Consider the following 19,339-nt stretch of genomic DNA (forward strand, 5'->3'; position numbering starts at 1 on the left):
GGGGCGCGGGCCCGGGCGGCGCCGCCATGAACGCCGCGGTGGTGAAGCGGACGCAGGAGGCCCTGGGGAAGGTGATCCGGAGGCCGCCACTGACGGAGAAGCTGCTGAGCAAGCCCCCGTTCCGCTACCTGCACGACATCATCACGGAGGTTGGCACCTGGCCCGGGGGCCGGGGGCCGGGGGCGGGCCGAGGGTCAGCGTCCCGGGTGGGGGTCGGGACCCAGGTGCGGGCCGGGGTGCAGGCCGAGGGTTGGGTCTCTGGTGCTGGTCGGGAGCCGGGTGCGGGTCAGGCCCAGGTGCGGGCCAAGGGTCGGGGCCCCGGGTGGGCGTCAGGGGCGGGAGTCAGGGCCCAGGTGCGGCGTGCGGGCTGCGGTCCGAGCCGGAGGTCTGGGCCCCAGGTGCCGGCTGGGAGTCAGGGCCCAGGTAGTGGTCAGGGCCCAGGTACGGGGTGCAGGCCGGGCCGGGATCAGGGCTGGTGTCACAGTCGGACCTCCCATAGCCTAGCGCAGCCCCTGCCCGCGGAGCCCGGCTTGCGGCCCTGTCAGAGCAGCGCCTACTGGGCCCAGTTCCGCGGTGCCTCTGTACGGAGTTCCTTGCCCTCACCCCTGCTCTTCCCTTCTCACCCCTCCACCTGGGCCGCTTCTTCCGGCCCCTCAGGGAGCATTATTTCTTTCCAGACTACTCTTGTGTCTGTTAGCACTCCTTTTCCACCCTGCCTGGTGGAGTCGTTTCTGTGATTTTTACCCCCTTCAGTGCCTAGCTCGTGAAAGGTGATCAAAAATTGTTGGAGAATTAAATTATGGTTGGTTTTGTTTTTTTATCCTCATGCCCCCCAAGTTTTTCTCCACACTACTTTGCATGGTGATCACGTTTTGGATGCTTAATAAATACCTGTGGATAAATTTATTGTAGGTGGTTGTAGAGGGACCCACAAGGGAAAACTATAAAGGAGCAGGTTGGCATTGGCTGATGAAGGGCACAGCCTCACCTCCGTTGAGATTGGTTGTCTGTACCTTTTCCCCAGTGTTTGGTGAATTACCCAATGATGGCGGCCGTACTTGTTTGTTGCCATGTCCTGGGTGAGCTGAACTGCATAAGGTACAGAGAAGGTGCACAGCGCACGTTCGTCGTTGAAGGAGGCTGTCTAAGCTCCCGGTAACTTGTCTCCATGGTGCACCTAAGAAGGATGTTGAACTCAGGCGCTTGGGCGTGGTCTTTGGGAGTTAGAAATCAGGTTAAACTTGCAGAGTTCCGAGGGCTCTGCATATCGGTCCTCAAACTTCATTTCTTACTCTTTCCAACAGGTTGGGTGTATTATTCTCTCCAAGCTTTGCTTTATCATTTGCTGTCTCAACTTAGTTTATAATGTGTGCGTCTGTGTTGAAAAACCTAACTGCGCTTAGAACACTCTGGAATTCCACCCACATCCCAGTCTGTCTTGTGTAGCCTCCACCTCCTCCTGTGGCTAGGGCAGCGCTCCCACCTGTCTTGGACAGTGTTCGGGGAAGGGACACGGCTGTGAGGAGAGCCCAGTGGGAGCTAGGCTGTGTGCTGCTTTACCCGTAAGGTACGCAGGTCGTGTCCCCAAATGCAGAAGGGAAGAAGTGAGTTAGACAGGAGTGAGCCTGCCTGCCTGACCACAGCAGTTGCCACCATACGCTCACACTTTTATCTTCTGTGTGAGTCCTGTCTCCCCACCGATGCGGAGAGGCAGCAGGGCTAGGCCTCATCCTGTGGGTCTTGGTGTGGCGCTGGGCTCCTGGAAGGTCGGAGTAGCCTTGGAATGGGGAAGGAGGAGGGACATTCAAGCAGGAATTGGCTTGGGAAACCAGTAGCCAGGCTGTGCGGAAGCAGTTACACGTTCCCAATCAGGAAACCAGTGGTCTGCTTTTCTTTCGTGGTTTTTGTCTAATCTAATGCTGAATTTAATTTCTCTGCCTATGTAAAGGTAAATACGTTAATTGTCACCTGCTTGTTAAGGATTTTAGAATGGCGTATTGGAAAGCATTTTCAGGTAAGAGGTGAAGAACCTCTTAATTCTTAATTCTTTCTGAGTGTTGTTTTCTCAAGTTACCATATTAGTAATTTAGCTACAGCTAAACTAACTCTGTCTCTTTCATAAATCAAAGCATTGATCTTGTAAGGTTGATGTTTCTTGTTCCTTTTTTTTTTTTAAGATTTTATTTATTTATTTGACAGAGAGGGACAGCCAGCGAGAGAGGGAACACAAGCAGGGGGAGTGGGAGAGGAAGAAGCAGGCTCCCAGCGGAGGAGCATGACGTGGGGCTCGATCCCAGGTCTCCGGGATCACGCCCTGAGCCGAAGGCAGCCGCTTTAACGACTGCGCCACCCAGGCGCCCCTGATGTTTCTTGTTCCTTAAAAGTATTGTTCACAATTTTAACTACCAGCAAAGTAGGAAAACCTCAGAAGAGACAAAATGAAAAGGCTCTAGGAATATTAAGTATAGGATACTCTTAATATCCCGTCTGTCTTCTTAGGAAAAATAATAGCACAGCTCTTAGGTAGTTGATGAGGAACGAGAGCCAACTTAATAGTGAGGTGTGCTGGTCTCAGAGAAATAGCCTGATGTTAGCACAGGACTGTCTGTTTTCCAGCAAACATGCCTTGCACTAATAAAGATGTTTTATATCCATCCAGGACATACACATGTGGGTATATTCATGCTTTCTACGTACAGTGCAGCTGACAATTTCTTTTCCATTTTATTTTTTGAAAAAAAAATGCTTATTGCTACTTGTGTTGATTTTATAGTATCCTCTTGCATTTTGAAAAACTCTGGTCCGAGAGAACAAAGAGCCTGGCTGTGTGTGGGTACAGGGAGGAACAGAGAAAATCACCATCCCTGAAGCTGGTTCAGGGTAATGGGGAGCTACAGGTTGACTGAGGGGAGGACAGGCAGGGAGAGAACAAAAGTGACAGTTGCACAGAGCACCCCCCTGTCATAGCAAGTGAGTGGGGAGAAGGACTTTTCCATCCAGGTTCAGAAACCCAGGCTGAGAAATTCCTGTTCTTTCCAAAATTTATTCTCTCCACTGGGCCTGAGTGACCCTTGTAAGATACTGTCCTCCTGCCTTTGAACCTTTCAGGGCCCACTCGTGGTCCTTAAGCTGAAGTCTGTATTCCTGAGGGGCTTCAAAGGCCATCTGGGTCAGACTGTGGCCCCGCCTGACTCTGGCCTCAGGCTCCTCCTGCCCTGAACTTCCTTTGCTCTGTTGAATAGGGCCCTCTGGGCCCAGGACCTTTTGCAGGGGTTGTTTCTCCTGGCACATGTGTCCTAAACACCCCTACCCCCAACTCAGCCTGTGGTCTCAGTGTAGATACCATGTCTTCTGGGAGACTTCCTCTGACACCTTTTCCCCTCCTGTGTTTGGATTAGGGACTGATCCTGTGCTCCCTTAGTACCCTGCAAGTCTTTGCAATGTTTACCCATCCACACTTCCAGGCTGGGTTCTGCCTGGTAAAAGGCCTCCCGTATAGTAGACACCCAAAAGCTTGTTGAGTCAGTGAAGGAATTAAATCTGGATATGGACAGACTATGACAGCTCTTGACAGGGTGGGGGTCAGGGGGTGAGGCTGACAAAGAGGCTGCCCTGTGAGGTGCTGACCACTGCCTTGATTTTTTGAAGGTGATTAAGGTGACTGGTTTCATGAAGGGCCTCTACACAGACACTGAGATGAAGTCCGATAACGTTAAGGTAGGCTGGGGAGGGGGCACCCCTCACCCTCACAAGTGGGTTTTCTGTGAGCTGTGAACTGGATGTATGTCGTTTATATGCTGACGCGTGTTGAAATACAAGGTTGATTAAATCGAGAATTGTGGTATACCCTTCTCTTGTTTCATTTTCTTACTTTTGCCAAGTGCATATCATGCTAATTTTATCCACTGAGGAATGGAACTAGTGTATTAAAGGTTCCTGCTAGCCTACCAGCTCAAATTAAAAGCTTTCATTATTTGTTTTTCTTTTGTTACGAAGAGTTAGTATTTCCAAATCTGACATGATATTAATAGTAACTGTGCCTGTTGAGCATACCAAAGATGATGGAAACTTTTTTGGAAGTACTTTTCATTCGTATTTTAAATGGAAATCTTTCAGGATAAAGATGCAAAAATTAGCTTCCTTCAGAAGGCCATAGACGTGGTGGTGATGGTTTCAGGAGAGCCACTGTCAGCAAAACCAGCGCGGATCGTGGCCGGCCACGAGCCTGAAAGAACAAACGAGCTGCTCCAGAGAATTGGAAAATGCTGTCTCAGCAAGGTAATGCGAAGGCGCCACAGTTTAGACTCAGCAGTCCTGAAAGGCAAGATGGGATGGTAGGCGACCGCAGGCTGGGGGCAGTCTCAGGAAGGAGTGTTCGGTGGAGTCTGTCAAGCGCTTTGCTTTGGAGTCTTAGAGTTCCAGGAGGAGTGATTTGAAACTATACAGTGAAACAAAGGTGTGCCATGCACAAGTTCTTCAAGCTACGTATGAACGAGGGAACTTCACAGACGCTGGCTCTTGGGGCAGGGGGCAGCGTGCCCAGGCAGCCAAGCCCTGCCTACCTTCTCCCTTTGGGCCTCCTTCCAGGCCAGGGTCTGGGAGGCCGGAGGACCTGCTGTGCTGCTTCGGGGCTTATGGGACACTCCTGTTCTCTGCCTGCCTTTCCAGCCTCCGGTGTCTGCTTCTCTCCTTGCATTCCTTCCTTCCTCTCTCCTCCCTCCTCCCCCCTGCACCCTGTTCTTCCGGTCCTCTTTCCCTCCTGGCTGTTGACAGCAGAGCTGTGCTGCCTTCAGAGAAATCCTGTGTCACTTGTACAGGGACTGATTTGCAACTTCCAGAGAGCCTCACTGTGGGTTGGAAACTTGGCCTCTGTGCTTAGATCCAGCCCAGGCCATCTTTCCTAGGGACGCTGGAGGACGTCTCGGCTTGGCGATGCCAGCAGGGCGTGTCCAGGGGCCTTTCTTCTCTGTGGGAGCCAAGGCACCCCCGAGGGCAGAGGGTATAGCTAATACGCCCTTCATTTACCTGTTGGGTTGTGGGCTGGGGCTAATCTTCCACGTTTCCAAAATGGGAAAGAGGATGGGTTTCAGCCCACACAGTAGGGGTGGGGGTGGGAGGTGGTGCTCCAAGGAGGCCTTGAGAGAGTCTTGCCCTGGTCTGCATCCAGATCTCAGGCTCGGAGGCACACAGCTGATTTTGCCAGTGCCCTGGCTTCCGTCCCCAGTCCCCAATCCTACATCCTTTCTGTTACTTCTCTTTCAAAACACGTTTGACTCCTGTCTTCCCTGATGAGTCCTTTGCCAACTTCCTGTTGCCTCTGGGCACCAGCCAGCTCCGTGGCAAGGCTCACAAGGGTCCTCACAACCTGCTGCTACTCCCCCCCACACGTTCTCTCTCAGCTCCTGCACCGCGCCTGCACCCTGAGGTCCCTTGCACTGGTCAGGCCCCCTCGTTTCTTCATCTGGCAGCAGTGGGGGATCAGTTGCTGTTCCTGGAGCCCAGGCCTTTCCTCTCTCCCAGGCTGGCTTAGGCACACCGATGTTTAACTGCTTCATTGGCCTCTCCCCTGATACATAGCGTGTCCTCAACCTGGCGTCTAGTGCCTGGTGTGCGATGGTCAGTCAGTGCATCCTTGTGGAATGAGCGTGTGAGCGAGTGCCTGCAGGTGTTCGATGCTTTTGCATGGCGTCGGGGATGCTGCAGAAGGGTTTCGGCATTTGCTCGCGCTTGAGTTAGATCATTAGGTAAGGCCCTTTCAGTGCTGGGCCTCTGTGATCCTGTGAGAGGTGTAAGGCACTTGTGGAGTCATGCGAGGCAGCTCTGCTGTCCTCGCATGACACGAATGTCCACACTTGACAGCTCGGTGGGATTGAAGTGGGATTCGCTTAGCTTGGGTCGACTCAGCTGTTCGCGTCTGAAGTGTCAGAGGTGATGTCGTACTTGGTGATGACCAGCTCGGAGAATGTTTTTATCCTTTGACTTTCATGTTTTATCCTTTGACTTTTATGACCATGTGTTTAATGTGTTTAGTGAGCTGTCTTTGTGGACACTTGCATTTGTCACTTGTGCTGATCTCATTCTCACCTTGTGTTTCGTTTCTTCCGATTCGGACCACAAGCTCTCCAGCGACGAGGCGGTGAACAGAGTGTTAGCTGGAGAGAAGGGGGATCTGAAGGGCAGGACCTCACTGACGTCAAAATCTCAGGAATTGGACAATAAGAATGCACGAGAAGAAGAGCTCAGAGGTCATAAAGATAAAGAGGTGAATTACAAATTGCACATATTCGAAAATGAAATAATGAGTCTTTTTATAGTTCAGGTAAAGACATTTATAAGTCTTACTGTTGTTTATCTTCTTTCCAGGAAAAAAGGAACTCTGAAATAAATGAGAGAAGTATAAGCAGAGATCAAAAACAGAAAGAAGAAATGAAGGAAGAAAGCAAAGCAAGAGAGAAGGAGAAGGAGAAGATGAAGGAGAATGACCGCGATAGACATAAAGATCCCGAGCGAGACAAGCATCGAGAGGGGGAGAGAGAACGAGCCAGAAACCGGGCTAAGCAGGACAGAGACCGGGGCAACAGAGACCGAGACAAAGATCTGGACCACGAGAGAGAGAGAAGGAATGAGGGAGGAAAGGAGAAAGAGAGGTGGAAAGACCGGGAGAGAGAGCGCGAGCGAGACAAGGCCCGGGACAGGGACAGGCGGAAGGTGAAGGACGGGGAGCACTCCAGGGACCCCGAAAAAGAGAAGAGCAGAGAGCATGACAAACCTGAGAAAAAGGTAAAGTCCTGCTTGAAAATCTCTGTCTTTTAGAAGAGTTTGTGTTGTTCTCAGAGGTGTTTCCCGTCTTTGTCGCAGCGTGATCGGGATGTTGCTTCTCTCTGACACCACGGTAAAGTGATGCCATTCGGGCATTCCCAGGAGAGACCCAAACCGACACCAGTTTTTGCTGGGGTTCTAAGGTATACCGCTCTCGCCTCTGGCTGTGTGTGCATTTCGGTGTTTTTTGAAGACGGGGGACCCAGCCCGTAGCCGCATGAGCAGTCCTCCCGAGCCGCCTCGGTTGTGTGCATGCTCCTGGACTCGGCTGAATTTATGAAGGCTCAGGGTTACTCTCTAGGTCTTGCGGGCCTTAGCGGATACGTACAAGACTTCAGATTACTGTAATTTTTGTTTAAAGTTTCAGGTAAATTTATGATTGGCTAGAAAATTCGTTTGGTTTCAGTGTTTTCCAAAATGTGCAAGTTACTCTTGGGTTCACTGTAAATAGTTCTGGTCTCTGTCAGGGCTGGCATTGTACGTACCTGTTCTTGTGGGGACAGCATATTGTCAAGTGTCCCCGGAAGGTTGTGGAAATCTCCTGGTCTCCAGCTGCTAGGAAGGAGGGAGCGGAGGTCTGGAAAGGCTCAAGGTCAGCAGCAGCATGCCGAGGGGTGAGGCCTGGGCTGGCACTCGTGGCTTGTGCTTCTGGCTCCGTGGCACCGCATCTCAGGGTGTGACAATACCGGGTGATGAGCGGCCATGTGACTGACCCTTAGAGAGCCTCGAGGTCTCCATTGAATGCCTCGGAGTAATGGGCCCTGTGAGATATGTCATGAAAACCAGGCTTCCCTTAGGAGTTCTAGAAATAACAAAGGCATTCCCCATCTTTTGACTCTTCGCGGAGCTCTAAGAAAAAGTGTTTCTCACTGACCTGAGTTTTCTGAAGCACTAGCATGCTCTCACGTATGTTCCTGGCGTGAGGCAGCCCCCGAGTGGGATAGCCTCAGCCCTCCGGGTTTTCAGGTGAAGTTTCCCACGTATTACATTCCCTGAAATTGCTGATGCTGTGAGGAGTGTTTTAAATAGAAAGCTAATTCCAAAGAGATGTTTTTATAGGGGCGTCTGTGGGATCCTGGAGCCCAGTGGCAGCGACGGCTTGGCTTCGCGTGTGGGAGGCCAGGGTGCAGGGACTCGCCTCTGCTCCGAGCTGGTCCTCATTCCCCTGGTCGGCTTTGCCTAGATCTTTCGTGGTGGTTTTGCTGGTCCAGCTCCCCTACGGGGCGGCATCTGGGGGGCAGCGCTTGCCGGCGGCAAGGACACCCCATGTGGGACCCTCCCAGGGAGGCTCTGGGCAGGCGGAGACTCCCTTCTAACCTGGCTGTGTGTTGGTCCCTTGATTCTCCTCCGTTCGATTTCCGTCTGGGGGAGACGATGCTGGGACCTTCTCAGCCCCTCTCAGGTTTTGTGTGCTGAGAAGGCGAAGTCGTAGGTGTGTGTGCGGAGTGGCGGTGAAGGACCGGGTGCCCGGCCGGCGGGTGCGGTGCCCCTCACCCTAAGGGGACGGCGGGGTGCACTGCGCAGTGCCTGGCGCCTCCAGCAGGAAGTCACGGACACGCATCCTGGTTCACCTCGACAGTCATCCCTTGCTTTTCAGTCTTCACGGGGCGCGGGGTCCGAGGCCTCGTTTCTTCTAGTCCTTCCGTCAGGACGTGTCGGTCAGAGATGTGCCTGGAGCTGTGAGCGGGGGTTTGCAGGTTTCCTCCGGGAGTATTTCCTGTTGGAGAGTCTGAAGCTTTTGCTTGACAAGAACCCTCCGTTGGAAAGTGCCCCCCCCCCCGACCCCGGAAGGAATGAGCAGTGGCTGTGTTTCCGTGGTGGCTGGCGGTTTCTCTTGTTCACTCCTTCCCCCGTTCCCAGATTCCCCGTGTTTCAATGGCACGTTTCCGAGAGGTTCGGCCTGGGGTGGGCATCCCCCGTGTCCAGGAGACGCTGTTGCATAGCTTCCTGGGAGGTGCCGCCCCGACCCCCTGCCCCACGGGGAACGATCCCGACGGCCCTGGGGCTGCAGGCAGCATAGGAGCCGCAGAGGCTCAGCCTGGAGTGGGACGGATGCTCCTGAGGGATGGTGATCTTGCTGCTGCTTGGCAAGAAACACCTTGTACCTTGATGTGGTTTTAGATGTAACAGGTTTGAGTAATTCTAGAATATGATGAGTTTTTTCTTAACAGTCCTCGAGCTCAGGGGAGGTGTCTAAAAAGCTGCCAGATGGATCCTTGAAAGACTCCAGAGCTGAAACAGAGGTAAACTTTTAAAAAATAACTTCAAGAGACATAAACCGTGGCTGTGTTGACGTGGTGACTGCCATGCTGTGGTCTCTTCTAGTCTGTGGAGACCTGGGGGGTGGGGACGTGGCGCAGGCTGCCACGTGAGCCCCAGCTTCCGTGCTGGGCTCCGGGCTTTCCTTATACGCTTATTTGACAGGTATGACGTTTAGGGTACAAAGGGATGGAGGAGTCATTTGGGAGAGGGTCCGGGTGGCACTTCAGATGAGTCTGGGAGAGGATCCAGTCTCCAGGCAGACTGGCAGCGAGGGTGCTGGAGGGATCCCTCTGAGCTCTGCTGGGCCTGTGGGGTAGAGGCCCCGTGGCGTGTGTCCTGTGGCTGGGCCACATTATCTCCCTGCCTCCAGGCCATGGAGGTTAGACTCAGCCCAATTTTCATAAAGCACTTTGCATTTCAGAGAATACGTCCAGGCAGCTGCAGGGAAGGTGGACCAGGTGTGGCATGGAAGCTGGGAGGCCGGTTAGAATGGCATAGTTATGGCTGGTGTGTGCTGTGTTTAAACATGAGTATGTTTGCACTCAGAGTTGGCACAGATGCGAGGAATTAGCATACAGCAAGGGAGATGGAGTTCCCATAAACACACCTGATAAGACCGTGCTCTCAGTGTGGTTGGCGGAGTGCTGGCCTTCAGAGAGCTTCGCAGAGAGGTGGATTTCTGAATTTAGAGTGAAGGAGGGCTGAGTGTCCTCTCTTCACCCTCAGGTCTGGGGTGCTGATCTGTGCTGAGCTGGTGTCCCTTCCTCGTTAACGCGTCTGGATAGTGGTGTTCTGTTCCCTCTCTGTTCTTCCTGGAGCAGAGCTTGACTAGTAAATTTCACTGGTGGTCGTGCATCAACTAATTCTTTTCCGTTCTCTTTTCTTTAAGACCGAGATTTCCATTAGAGCATCCAGGTCAGTGACAACAAAAGCATCAAAACGGCGATCCAAGAATTCGATGGAAGGTACTGCAAATTTATCATATAAGTAGCTGAAAACACGGGTAGTCATCACAGTACGTGTTAGAAAACATTTCCTGTGGCTAGAAGGCAGGTCTGCCAGTGGGGGAAAGAAACAAAGACTGTGTGAAAAGGATGAAGATTAGTCTCTCTCTCTTTCTCTCCCTCCCTCTCTCTCTCTCTCACACACACACTCACACACACGTGCACGCGTACATGTGTGAGCCTGTGACACAGCGGCAGAGCAGCACCTCTTTGCTGGAGATCTGTTGTCTGAAAGATGCGATCGAATTTTAATTTTCCAGAAATGGTTATCAGTCAGCCATGTGTCACTGACTCTTGTCGCTTGAAGTGGTAGGCTAAATGTAATCCTGACACGGTGGCCAGCAAGGGCATCCCGCGCGTGGGTGATGTTCGTGCCTTTAGAAAACAGCAGAACCGATCCCTGGGAGTCATGTCACTAAGAGCTGAGGTTGAAGTGAATGGGCCTGGCCGGGGATTTGCCCGAGGGTAGCCCCGGTTCTGCCTGACGAGCAAGCGGGACAGGAGGGTCCGTCCTGGGCAGGCAGGTACTGCCGGGGGCCGGTGGTGTTGCAGGTTTTCAGGGAAGTGTGAGGTTACTTTGAGCAGTGGTAGTGTCCGAAACCTCGTCCTTTTCCTAAATTGTAAGTTAAAGCAGGGTGGCAGGAGTGCCACAGTTGGAATTCCTCATTTAGACATTACACTGAGATGGAAAGCCCCACTTTCAGAGTACAGTATGTGATGCTTTCACGAGCTTTTCCCTCTGCGGGTGATCTCCTGGGACAGGTTCCCAAAGGGGCACTGGCACAGAGGGCAGGGACGTTGGCGGTGTCGGCTGCAGGGTGTGCCGACCGTGCCCTCTGCCCTACACCTTTTCCACAGTTTCCAAGGCCTGCTGAGTCTGGGAGGTGAAAAACGAACAGTGCAATGTCTTTTGAATTGCTAGTGTAATTGCGCATTTTTTTTTAAAGATTTTATTTATTTATTTGACAGAGAGACAGCCAGTGAGAGAGGGAACACAAGCAGGGGGAGTGGGAGAGGAAGAAGCAGGCTCCCAGTGGAAGAGCCTGATGTGGGGCTCGATCCCAGATCGCCGGGATCACGCCCTGAGCCGAAGGCAGACGCTTAACGACTGCGCTACCCAGGCGCCCCCGAAATTGTGCATTTTTATGTGTGTTAGTAATTTTTATTGACTTCTCGGGCTTGTCCTTTGCGGGGTTCCTCACTGCTGTGATGGCCGTTTCAGTGTTGTTCTTAATTTGCACAAGCTCGCTATACCTTAAGGTCACCTGCCAATTTTTAAATAAGTGTTTCTTTCTTTCTTTTTTTTCCCCCCAGCTCATTTCTACTCATTATGTTTACTTCCTGACTTGCCTGAGTGTTTAATTTGTATGCACTGAAGTGGCCAGCCTTTCTTTTTTTTTTTTTTTTGGTAGTTTGTCCAGATATTTGAGAGATGAAGATTTGTGTTTTGTCATGCATTTTTATATTTAATCTTTTTAGTTATTTCTTATTTTAATTCATGGTGTAAGGTGAGGCTCTCCATTTCTTTTTTCAGAGTAACTCACCAGGTGTTCCAGAATCATTAATTTTAAGTCATTTTATGTGCTTATTCTTCTAGATTATTTTAAAACCATCGAGTCAATCTCACCTCCCACAAACAGAACTAATAAATTTATTGGGATTGAGTTGGACTTGTGTTAAACTTGTGATTTCATTATTTGGAGATTGGATACTTCTGATTACATGTTACTGTGGTGTCTCCCTGTGCACGTGCTGGGCTGTGTCAGTCATGGATTATGGCAGTTTGTTTTTAGTTTGATTGGAAATGGCATCTTTTTTCCCTTCCCTGTTTCTTTGTGATTACTGCTGGAGGGTAGAAGTGTCATGGACTGTGGTCCCTGCACCGCAAACCTCGCCTTGTATTCAATCTTAGCCCGCAGTTCTTCTGTTGAATTGTATTTTTTGTAAGCGGACAGCTATTATCGTCTGCTTTTCTAGTAACTCAGGGCGTGTGCATCTGAGTTTGCTGGTGAGCTTGTGCCGTTGGGCTCCTTTTCTATGGCCTCTGAGATGATTACAGAGGTTTGCAGGCTTTATGATACTAGCTTTCCTGAGCTGTCAACAAGCTGATGGACTCTTTCCTTCCCTGCCTGCGAGCTGGGCGTGGACCTCACCGCGCATCCTCACCCAGCACAGCTGGCGCCCCACCCTGACCTTCTGCCTTACTTAAATGGGTTGCATTTGGGCGAATGTCCAGCATCCAGAAGGTGTAGGAGGCATAGGACCTCTATATTCTGCTCGAGGGGATAAGCTTTGCATTTACTAGAGTGTGGGTTATCATGTTTGTTAAACATATTTAGAATCTTGAAGCTAGCCTAGGATCTATATAGAACCCAAAAAACATTCTTCATAAGAATATGATAATTTTGGCTTATTATTAAGTAGCATATTATAGTAGATTAATATACTATGAATGAGTATACTATGTAGCATTATAAATTAAGCTTAATACATACTTTCATTATATGATTTCATATCAGGAAGAAGGGACTGTAGAACCAGTGAAAATAGTCTTTCCCTTGAAAAAGAACGTAACCCCTCCTACAGTAAAGCTAAGAAGGAGCATGCCGTGAAACAGCTCGGTAAGACGACACAGGCCCCAGCGGAAGCTGCGAATGTTGGGGAGTAGGAGCCTTTGCTTCCCTTTGACCACCGAGCAGGTGGAGCCCTGTGGGTGGAGCCCTGCTGGACACGGGGCCTGGGCCCCAGAGTGGGGCAGGGGCAGAAGGGCGTGTAAACCCTGCCTGCCGAGCTGCGGGGCTGCCCCAGCCACCTGCCCATTTCCTACCACAAGTCAGTCACGGGGTGGGATTGTCCGCTTGAGTCTTCCTTTCTTTGTTCTGCAGATATTTATGGAGTGCCTGCCCTTCTGGGGCGCATAACGTGGAGGGACAAGACAGATAATCAAGAGACCGCAGGGTGTACACTTCCATATTAGTGATGAGTTTTCTGATGGAAAATGTAGCCGAGGGAGATGGGCATGTAGGGGCGGGTGCACAGGCAGAGAGGCTCTGAGGACGGGACGTCCGGACAGAGAGTTGAGTAGGGTGAAGGAGGACATGTGGGTGTCCAGGAATGGGCAGAGGCCCTGAGCTGGGGACAGGCTTGCCTGTTTGAGTGGCGGGAGGCCCGGCAGGGAGGCTGGGTGGGGAGGCGAAGGGATAGAAGAGGCTGCATGAATAGGCAGGCCCGAGGTGTTGGGCCACGTAGGGCGAGAGTTTTGTAGTGAGTGGGAGCAGAAGTCCTTAGAGGACAGTAAGTAGGACAGAGGCATGATCTGACGTAGGTTTTAGAAGCTTCCCCTTTTCGAAGTGGAGAGAGGCAAGTGTAGAGGCCAGATAGCAGTGTCCAGCTGAGACGGCCGGCTGGGACCCAAGTGTCACTGGTGAGAACGTGTTTGATGGAAGGGGTGACAGAGTCGCTGGGTGACTGGCTGGCCCTGGTCAGGAGAGGGCACAGTGAGAAGAACGTAGGGGGGTCTGCGCAGCCACGGGGGTCAGGAGAGGGCACAACAAGAAGAACGTGGTGGTGGGGTCTGCGCAGCCACGAGGAGCTGCTGCCAGAGGGCGGAGGTTTTGGGAGAAGCCATGGCGGGATGGGGGCAGCGCCAGGAATTCTGTCCCACACGTGAAGTCTGAGGCGCCTGCCACGCAGCCCAGTAGCGTGTCCAGGACAAGAGCAGAGCGGGAGGCCTGCCGTTCAGGGAGGGAGTTGGGGCAACTGAAGGTAAAATCGAGGAAGTTGGGGTTTTTACATGGTGGTCTTTCCTGCCGTCACATGAAGATCCATGTGAAATTAGTGCTGGGGAGCGTGGGGCTTAAGAGGGTGAGCCCCAGAGCCCGCCAGGACCGCAGGGAGGGGCCGTCCAGCACGTGGTCCGGGTCGGAGAGCCCCGGGAGGGAGGAGCAGCGGGGGCCGGGGGTGGGGACAAGTTTCTGTGAGCGTGGTGTCAACCCCTGAGTCCCGACCAGAGCACCCGCACGCTAAAACCTTTGCCATGTTTTAATCTGTCGTTAACTGTTTTACGTCAGGAAGGAAGGAAGATAATATTTCAGCTAAAAAGTTAGATCCCATAGTGTCTGGATTAAATCATGAAGCAGATCAGGAAACTACGACTTCAGGAATCGGTAAGAAAAAGATATTCTTTAGTTTACATTCCTCACCACCTTGGTATGAAGTATTTACCCCTCAGCATAGTTAGATTTTTTATTCTTCTAACCATGGATAGTGAAGATCAGGAATGACTTGCTATGCCACTTGCTTTAATTTGCTATATTATATGATAAGGAATATTAACTCAGTTTTAGTTAATCTTTACGTGCCTTTCTATGTGTAGCTTGCTTTTGCATCTAGACCAAGATGCTTTCTTTATCTTGCTGTTGGAATTTTGCAAAATGATGTGGATGGTCGGATAGAGAAATGATCGTTCAGCTCTCCCATCTGCTCTGTGCTGTTGTATTAAGAAAATGCCCCATAATAAAGATTTTAAGGTGCTTGCCGTGGCGGATCGGGGAAGCGACTCCCTGTGGCTTGCCCTCTTCTGTGGAGGAGGGCGGTGTGAGGCGTGCGCATGCGTCCTTGCCTGCGGTGGAGCAGTGAGACGTGTGGATCGGGGATTTCTAATGGGGTAGTCCTTGACAGAGATCACTATTTGCTGTCTGTGATGTTAAACTAAATTCTTCAGAAATATTAGAAATCGTGAATGACATTTAGGGAAAAATGTAGTGTAAATCTTGACTCCAGGAAAAGATAAAAATTTGTCTAGGCTGAACTTGTATCTGTTTGATTTTCAAAAATTCTGCACATGTCGGTAGAATAACAGTAAACACCTTGTTCTGTGTGTGCGCTTACCTTTTAAGAAGTTGAGCTCCTGAGAGCAGCTGTGTTTGCAGGCAGCTGCCGCATCCGTGGCCCTGTGTGAAATGTGGTCCTCCTGGAAGGTGGTCCTAAAACGTGGTCCTGGCTGATCTTATTCCAAGCCGGTCAGCCTTATGTGGTGTATCTAGTTCCTCAGCGGTGTGTGGTGACCGGCTGGGATGTGCTGGTCGGGAGCAGGACGAGTTCTCGCCGGCAAACACTTCACCGTGTGCTTGCAGGTGCAGTTCCCTGCATCTGGTGAAAGTTACGTGTTAACTCCCTGCGGGCGCTTCTCTCAGCTGCGGGGCCGTCCGAGCAGGGAAGCAGCAGGCAGTCCCCGTGAAGCAGGGGCTGGGTGGTGCTGCCCGTGTAGGCAGATCGGCTCGCATCCCAGACTAGTGGGAAGATCCCGTTCCTCCCGTTTGCCCACCTCTTGGCCTTGAGCTAGCTTCATGGGTACGTTCTCTGAGCCACAGTGACCTGGTGGTAAAGCGGGTCTAAAAATACCTGCCTTGAGACTCGGTGAGATTTGTTCATAAAGTGGCCGGCGTGTCACATGTGTACTTTCTGGATCTGGTTTGTGGATCCCACTTTAGTGACTGCGAGCCCCATGTCAGGGTGAGATGGTACCCGTGGATGTAAAGTGTAGTAGTTATTCAGACATGTATCCTCACTCTGTAGACAGTACGCACAGCTCAGTGTTCAGGAACAGGAACCCTGCAAAATACACGTGGTTTTCAGTTGCGAGCTTGGCAGAGATTTGAACGAAGCCTGGTGGCACCTGGTGGCCACGTGTGGAGTCCTACACTCTGTCCCAAAGTGATCCTGTGGCCCCTGGCGCCTCCTCCTCTCCCCCTGCCACTGCATGGGCCCTGGGTCCCTGTCGTCACTGTCATGCCAGTCATGGATGTCACCCCCCTGCTGCCAGTCCTTTGACTTTTGGGATTCAGGACTTGTCAGCGGTTGTCACGGTTGCTGATTTTCTCATTGAGTGTGATTTCCAGATGCAGTGCTGCTGGGTCTGGTCAGGGATCCTTTCCTCGCACTTGTCCATCACCCTAAGCTAGTGCCTGTTAGCCACACTGTGCCCCCGCTGTGCCTGCAGACCTGGGCCCCCGCCTGCCTGCACCTGATGATGGCCGCAGGGGCGTCACGGGAGCACCCGTGTGCTTTGCTGCACCATTTTGCTCTTTCAGGGACCCTGAAGAACTCAGCAAGAAAATTATCCATTTCTTTCTCAAATACCAACCATTTCTCCCCCGGTTTGTGTCGGAATGCCCGTTGTGTGATGAGACTTGTTCTCTTTCCAGTCGTTTGGTGGCAGCCCGGGTCCTCAGACAGGTTCCGTGGTTCCGATGTTTCATCACACATGCTTCATTAAGAGCAATGCACTTTTGTGAACGATTTCAAAGTATATTAAAAACACCCTAACACTTTAAATACTTCAGATGCAGCTCAGAAAACAAGACATGCTCACACCCAGCTGCAACGTTATTGTCTCTAACAGGATTACCGTTCCCCAATAGTATCAAAATCCAGGGTATATTAGTGTCTCCAAAGTGTTATTTTTAAAAAAACAGGATTCTGTTAAGGTGAACACACTCTGTATTTTTTATTCTTTTTGTCTTTTTAAATGACTTGAATCTCAATAGCCCCCCACCCTCTGTGCACCCCCGCCTTGCTCTGTCAGTCTAGCACGCTGGCTTTGGAAGATGAGGTTGCTTGCCTTGTAGAATGTTCCAGCCTCTGGACTTGTCTCATTTCCTTGTGGTGTCACTTCACTTATGACATTCATCGCCCCCCCCCCCGCTTCTCCCCATGTTTCTCTTTGATCTAAAGGCCTCATTAGATTTGGGTTGAACACCAGGCTTCGCTCTGCCCCCTACATAGGCGAAGCTGTGCCTTTATCTTGTGTCCTGTCTGGATACACTTAGTGTTTCTGCCTCCCGTAACAGGATGCTAAGACTGATCACTGGGTCAGGGGAGCCCCTCACTTTAAGCCCTGGTTATTCGTTCACACTTACACTTGAAGTAGATGGCAACTCTGTGCTCCTAAAATTTGCACAGCACATGGGCCTAGTGGGAAGCTGCTTGCGGCTGTGTTGGGGGCTGTACCTGGTGTTTCAGGGATGGTAACTGGCGGATGGGCACTGGGCCGGGCCCAGTGATAAGGTCTGCCTTATCAAGCACAGGGTCTCATTGAGATAGCGCCATGAGCTGGGGCAAACTGTGGCTCCGAAGAGGCAAGCAGCCCGCTCAAGCTGCAGTGCTTGGGGGCGTTGGAACATAGGAAATCAGGACGCCACGGCCCACATCCTTACCTGCCAGGTTCATTCATTACCGGTAATTCAGACAACAGACTTTTTGCTAGTTCGCAATAATTTTTATTTTTTACAGGTGCATTATTTATTTTTCTTCAAAGCTGTTATTTGGCAGACTGGTCAATCTGTCTTCTGTGATTAAGAATTGATTGTGGCATTAGTATGTATATAGTCTGTTTTTCTGTTCTGTTTGTGCGTATTGGAGTTTTAGTAAAGCTTACTTAAGAACATTAGGAAAGATGTTAAAACAACCATCATAGGCCTCTCAAAAAAAAAAAAAAAGAATGCCACTAGACATTTGAAGAGATGACGTGGTGCAGAGTGTCGTCGGTCCCCTTGAGCTTTGGACAGAAGCTGTTGCATTTGGAAGTTACTTATTGTGTTGGTGGGTTTTGAACAATGTAGGAAATTTTCGACACTTTCAAATAAAATGTAACAATCTAAAATCCTTGCATGGTTTCTTTTAAAATAGATAATCTACAGTTGTCAAGCTTATGTTTATTTTTACATTTGTTTTAGAATTTAGTATTTCATGTTGATTCTTTGGCTACCTTAGATTTCATAAATAATTATTTGAATCAGACAGTTTAAATTATCATTTTTATAGATTGAAAAAGTTTCCTTAGAAAATTATGTCATCTATTGTATGAAGTTCTATTACATAAATTCAGTTCTTTGATAGTTAATGATAGGTTGATTCTGATATAAACTATTTAAATACTTTTAAGAAGTTATAAAATTGGGGCGCCTGGGTGGCTCAGTCGTTAAGCGTCTGCCTTTGGCTCAGGGCATGATCCTGGGGTCCTGGGTGGAGCCCCGCATCAGGCTCCCTGCTCAGCGGGGAGCCTGCTTCTTCCTCTCCCACTCCCCCTGCTTGTGTTCCCTCTCTTGCTGGCTGTCTCCCTCTCTGTCAAATAAATAAATAAAATCTTAAAAAAAAAAAAGCAGAAATTTATAAGATTCTATTTCAGGAATGGGAACATTTTTCTAATTTTATTTTTTCTCCTGGTTTCATTTTAGAGTGGGGGTCTTTTACTGATGTGTAAGTTTTCTACCCTGGGTCCTGCCACTTTAAAAATCTTTTCCTCCAGCACCTCCCTGCCCCCCTTAAAAATAAAAAAATAAAAATAATAAAAATAAAAAAATTTATTTCTCAGGTATTTGACATTTTTTCTATTTTTAGAGACATTGGCATACTAGTCAGTGTTCCACGAGGGTTTGGGAGCTTTCAGTATATCTAGGACTGTGAACTATGCCAGAGATAGTTTTCTTTTCCTTCTGCTTTACTGAGATTGCCGCCTGTCTGCAGCTTCTTGGCTGGGCCTGGCTGCGCTGGGGAGGCAGGTGGGGCAGGTTGTGTCAGGAAGGCTCCAGAAACCGGGGTGGAGGGGTCACCTTGCTTTGGCTGTGGGGACCCCAACCTCCTCTCATATTCCGGGCACCCCTTCCCTCTCCCGATCCCACAGGCACAGCCGGGAGGAACATCTTTGGTGCGAGTTCTCAGAAGCTGCCCTCGGTCAGTCTTCTGTTCGCTCGCGGAGTGGGGGAGCTGGGACGAGTCAGCGTGCCCCCTGTTAGTGGCGCCCCAGAGGACCAGCCTGCCGTGTGCCTCGTAATGACTCATTTTAAACTGTTTTATGTCAGGAACAAGAGAAGCTAATACTAACTCAGCTAGTGTTTCAGATGATAACTCAGCTGGTCTGTGGCGTGAGAACGTTGAGCCAGAACCAGCAGTGAAGCAGAAAGGTAAGAAGGATGCCGTCTCTTCACCCCTTCTGGTGCGGGAGACTGAGCAGCTCCGCACGTACACGGGTGGGCACCCCTCTCCCGGAGGGCGGCGGCCAGAGCCGCAGGGTCCCCTCAGCTCTTTGACCCGCACGGGGTCCGGTCCCTGGTTCTTCACACCAGCAGGACCGGATGTGGTGAGTGACCCGCTTTTGCCTCTACGTCAGCGAGGGCAGGGCCCGCTAGGCCTCGCGCGGGGGCACCGGCCTCTCCTGGGTCCCCAGCGCTTTCGGAGGTGACGGGGTGGAGCCC

At 50.8% G+C, this 19,339-nt stretch overlaps 1 protein-coding gene across 22 annotated transcripts in view; it reads left to right on the plus strand.

The window, feature by feature from the left end:
* Positions 1–6: 6 nt before the first annotated feature.
* The window catches only part of TRAF3IP1 (TRAF3 interacting protein 1), a 56,118-nt gene continuing 36,785 nt past the window's right edge, over positions 7–19,339 (plus strand). For 3 of the 22 annotated variants that reach the window (XM_034655508.1, XM_034655509.1, XM_034655514.1), the window contains exons 1-11: positions 7–149; positions 1,949–2,014; positions 3,649–3,717; positions 4,117–4,278; positions 6,119–6,262; positions 6,364–6,780; positions 8,991–9,062; positions 9,971–10,046; positions 12,605–12,706; positions 14,156–14,251; positions 18,947–19,048. In XM_034655508.1, the coding sequence (XP_034511399.1) occupies positions 27–149; positions 1,949–2,014; positions 3,649–3,717; positions 4,117–4,278; positions 6,119–6,262; positions 6,364–6,780; positions 8,991–9,062; positions 9,971–10,046; positions 12,605–12,706; positions 14,156–14,251; positions 18,947–19,048 (1,429 nt within the window). In that variant the 5' untranslated portion in view covers positions 7–26. The remainder of the gene's footprint in view (positions 150–1,948; positions 2,015–3,648; positions 3,718–4,116; positions 4,279–6,118; positions 6,263–6,363; positions 6,781–8,990; positions 9,063–9,970; positions 10,047–12,604; positions 12,707–14,155; positions 14,252–18,946; positions 19,049–19,339) is intronic. The other 19 variants (XM_034655526.1, XM_034655527.1, XM_034655529.1 and 16 more) reach the window with 12 other exon arrangements.

This window comes from Ailuropoda melanoleuca, chromosome 2 (genome assembly GCF_002007445.2).
Source record: "Ailuropoda melanoleuca isolate Jingjing chromosome 2, ASM200744v2, whole genome shotgun sequence".
In the NCBI taxonomy this organism is placed as follows: Eukaryota; Metazoa; Chordata; class Mammalia; order Carnivora; family Ursidae; genus Ailuropoda; species Ailuropoda melanoleuca.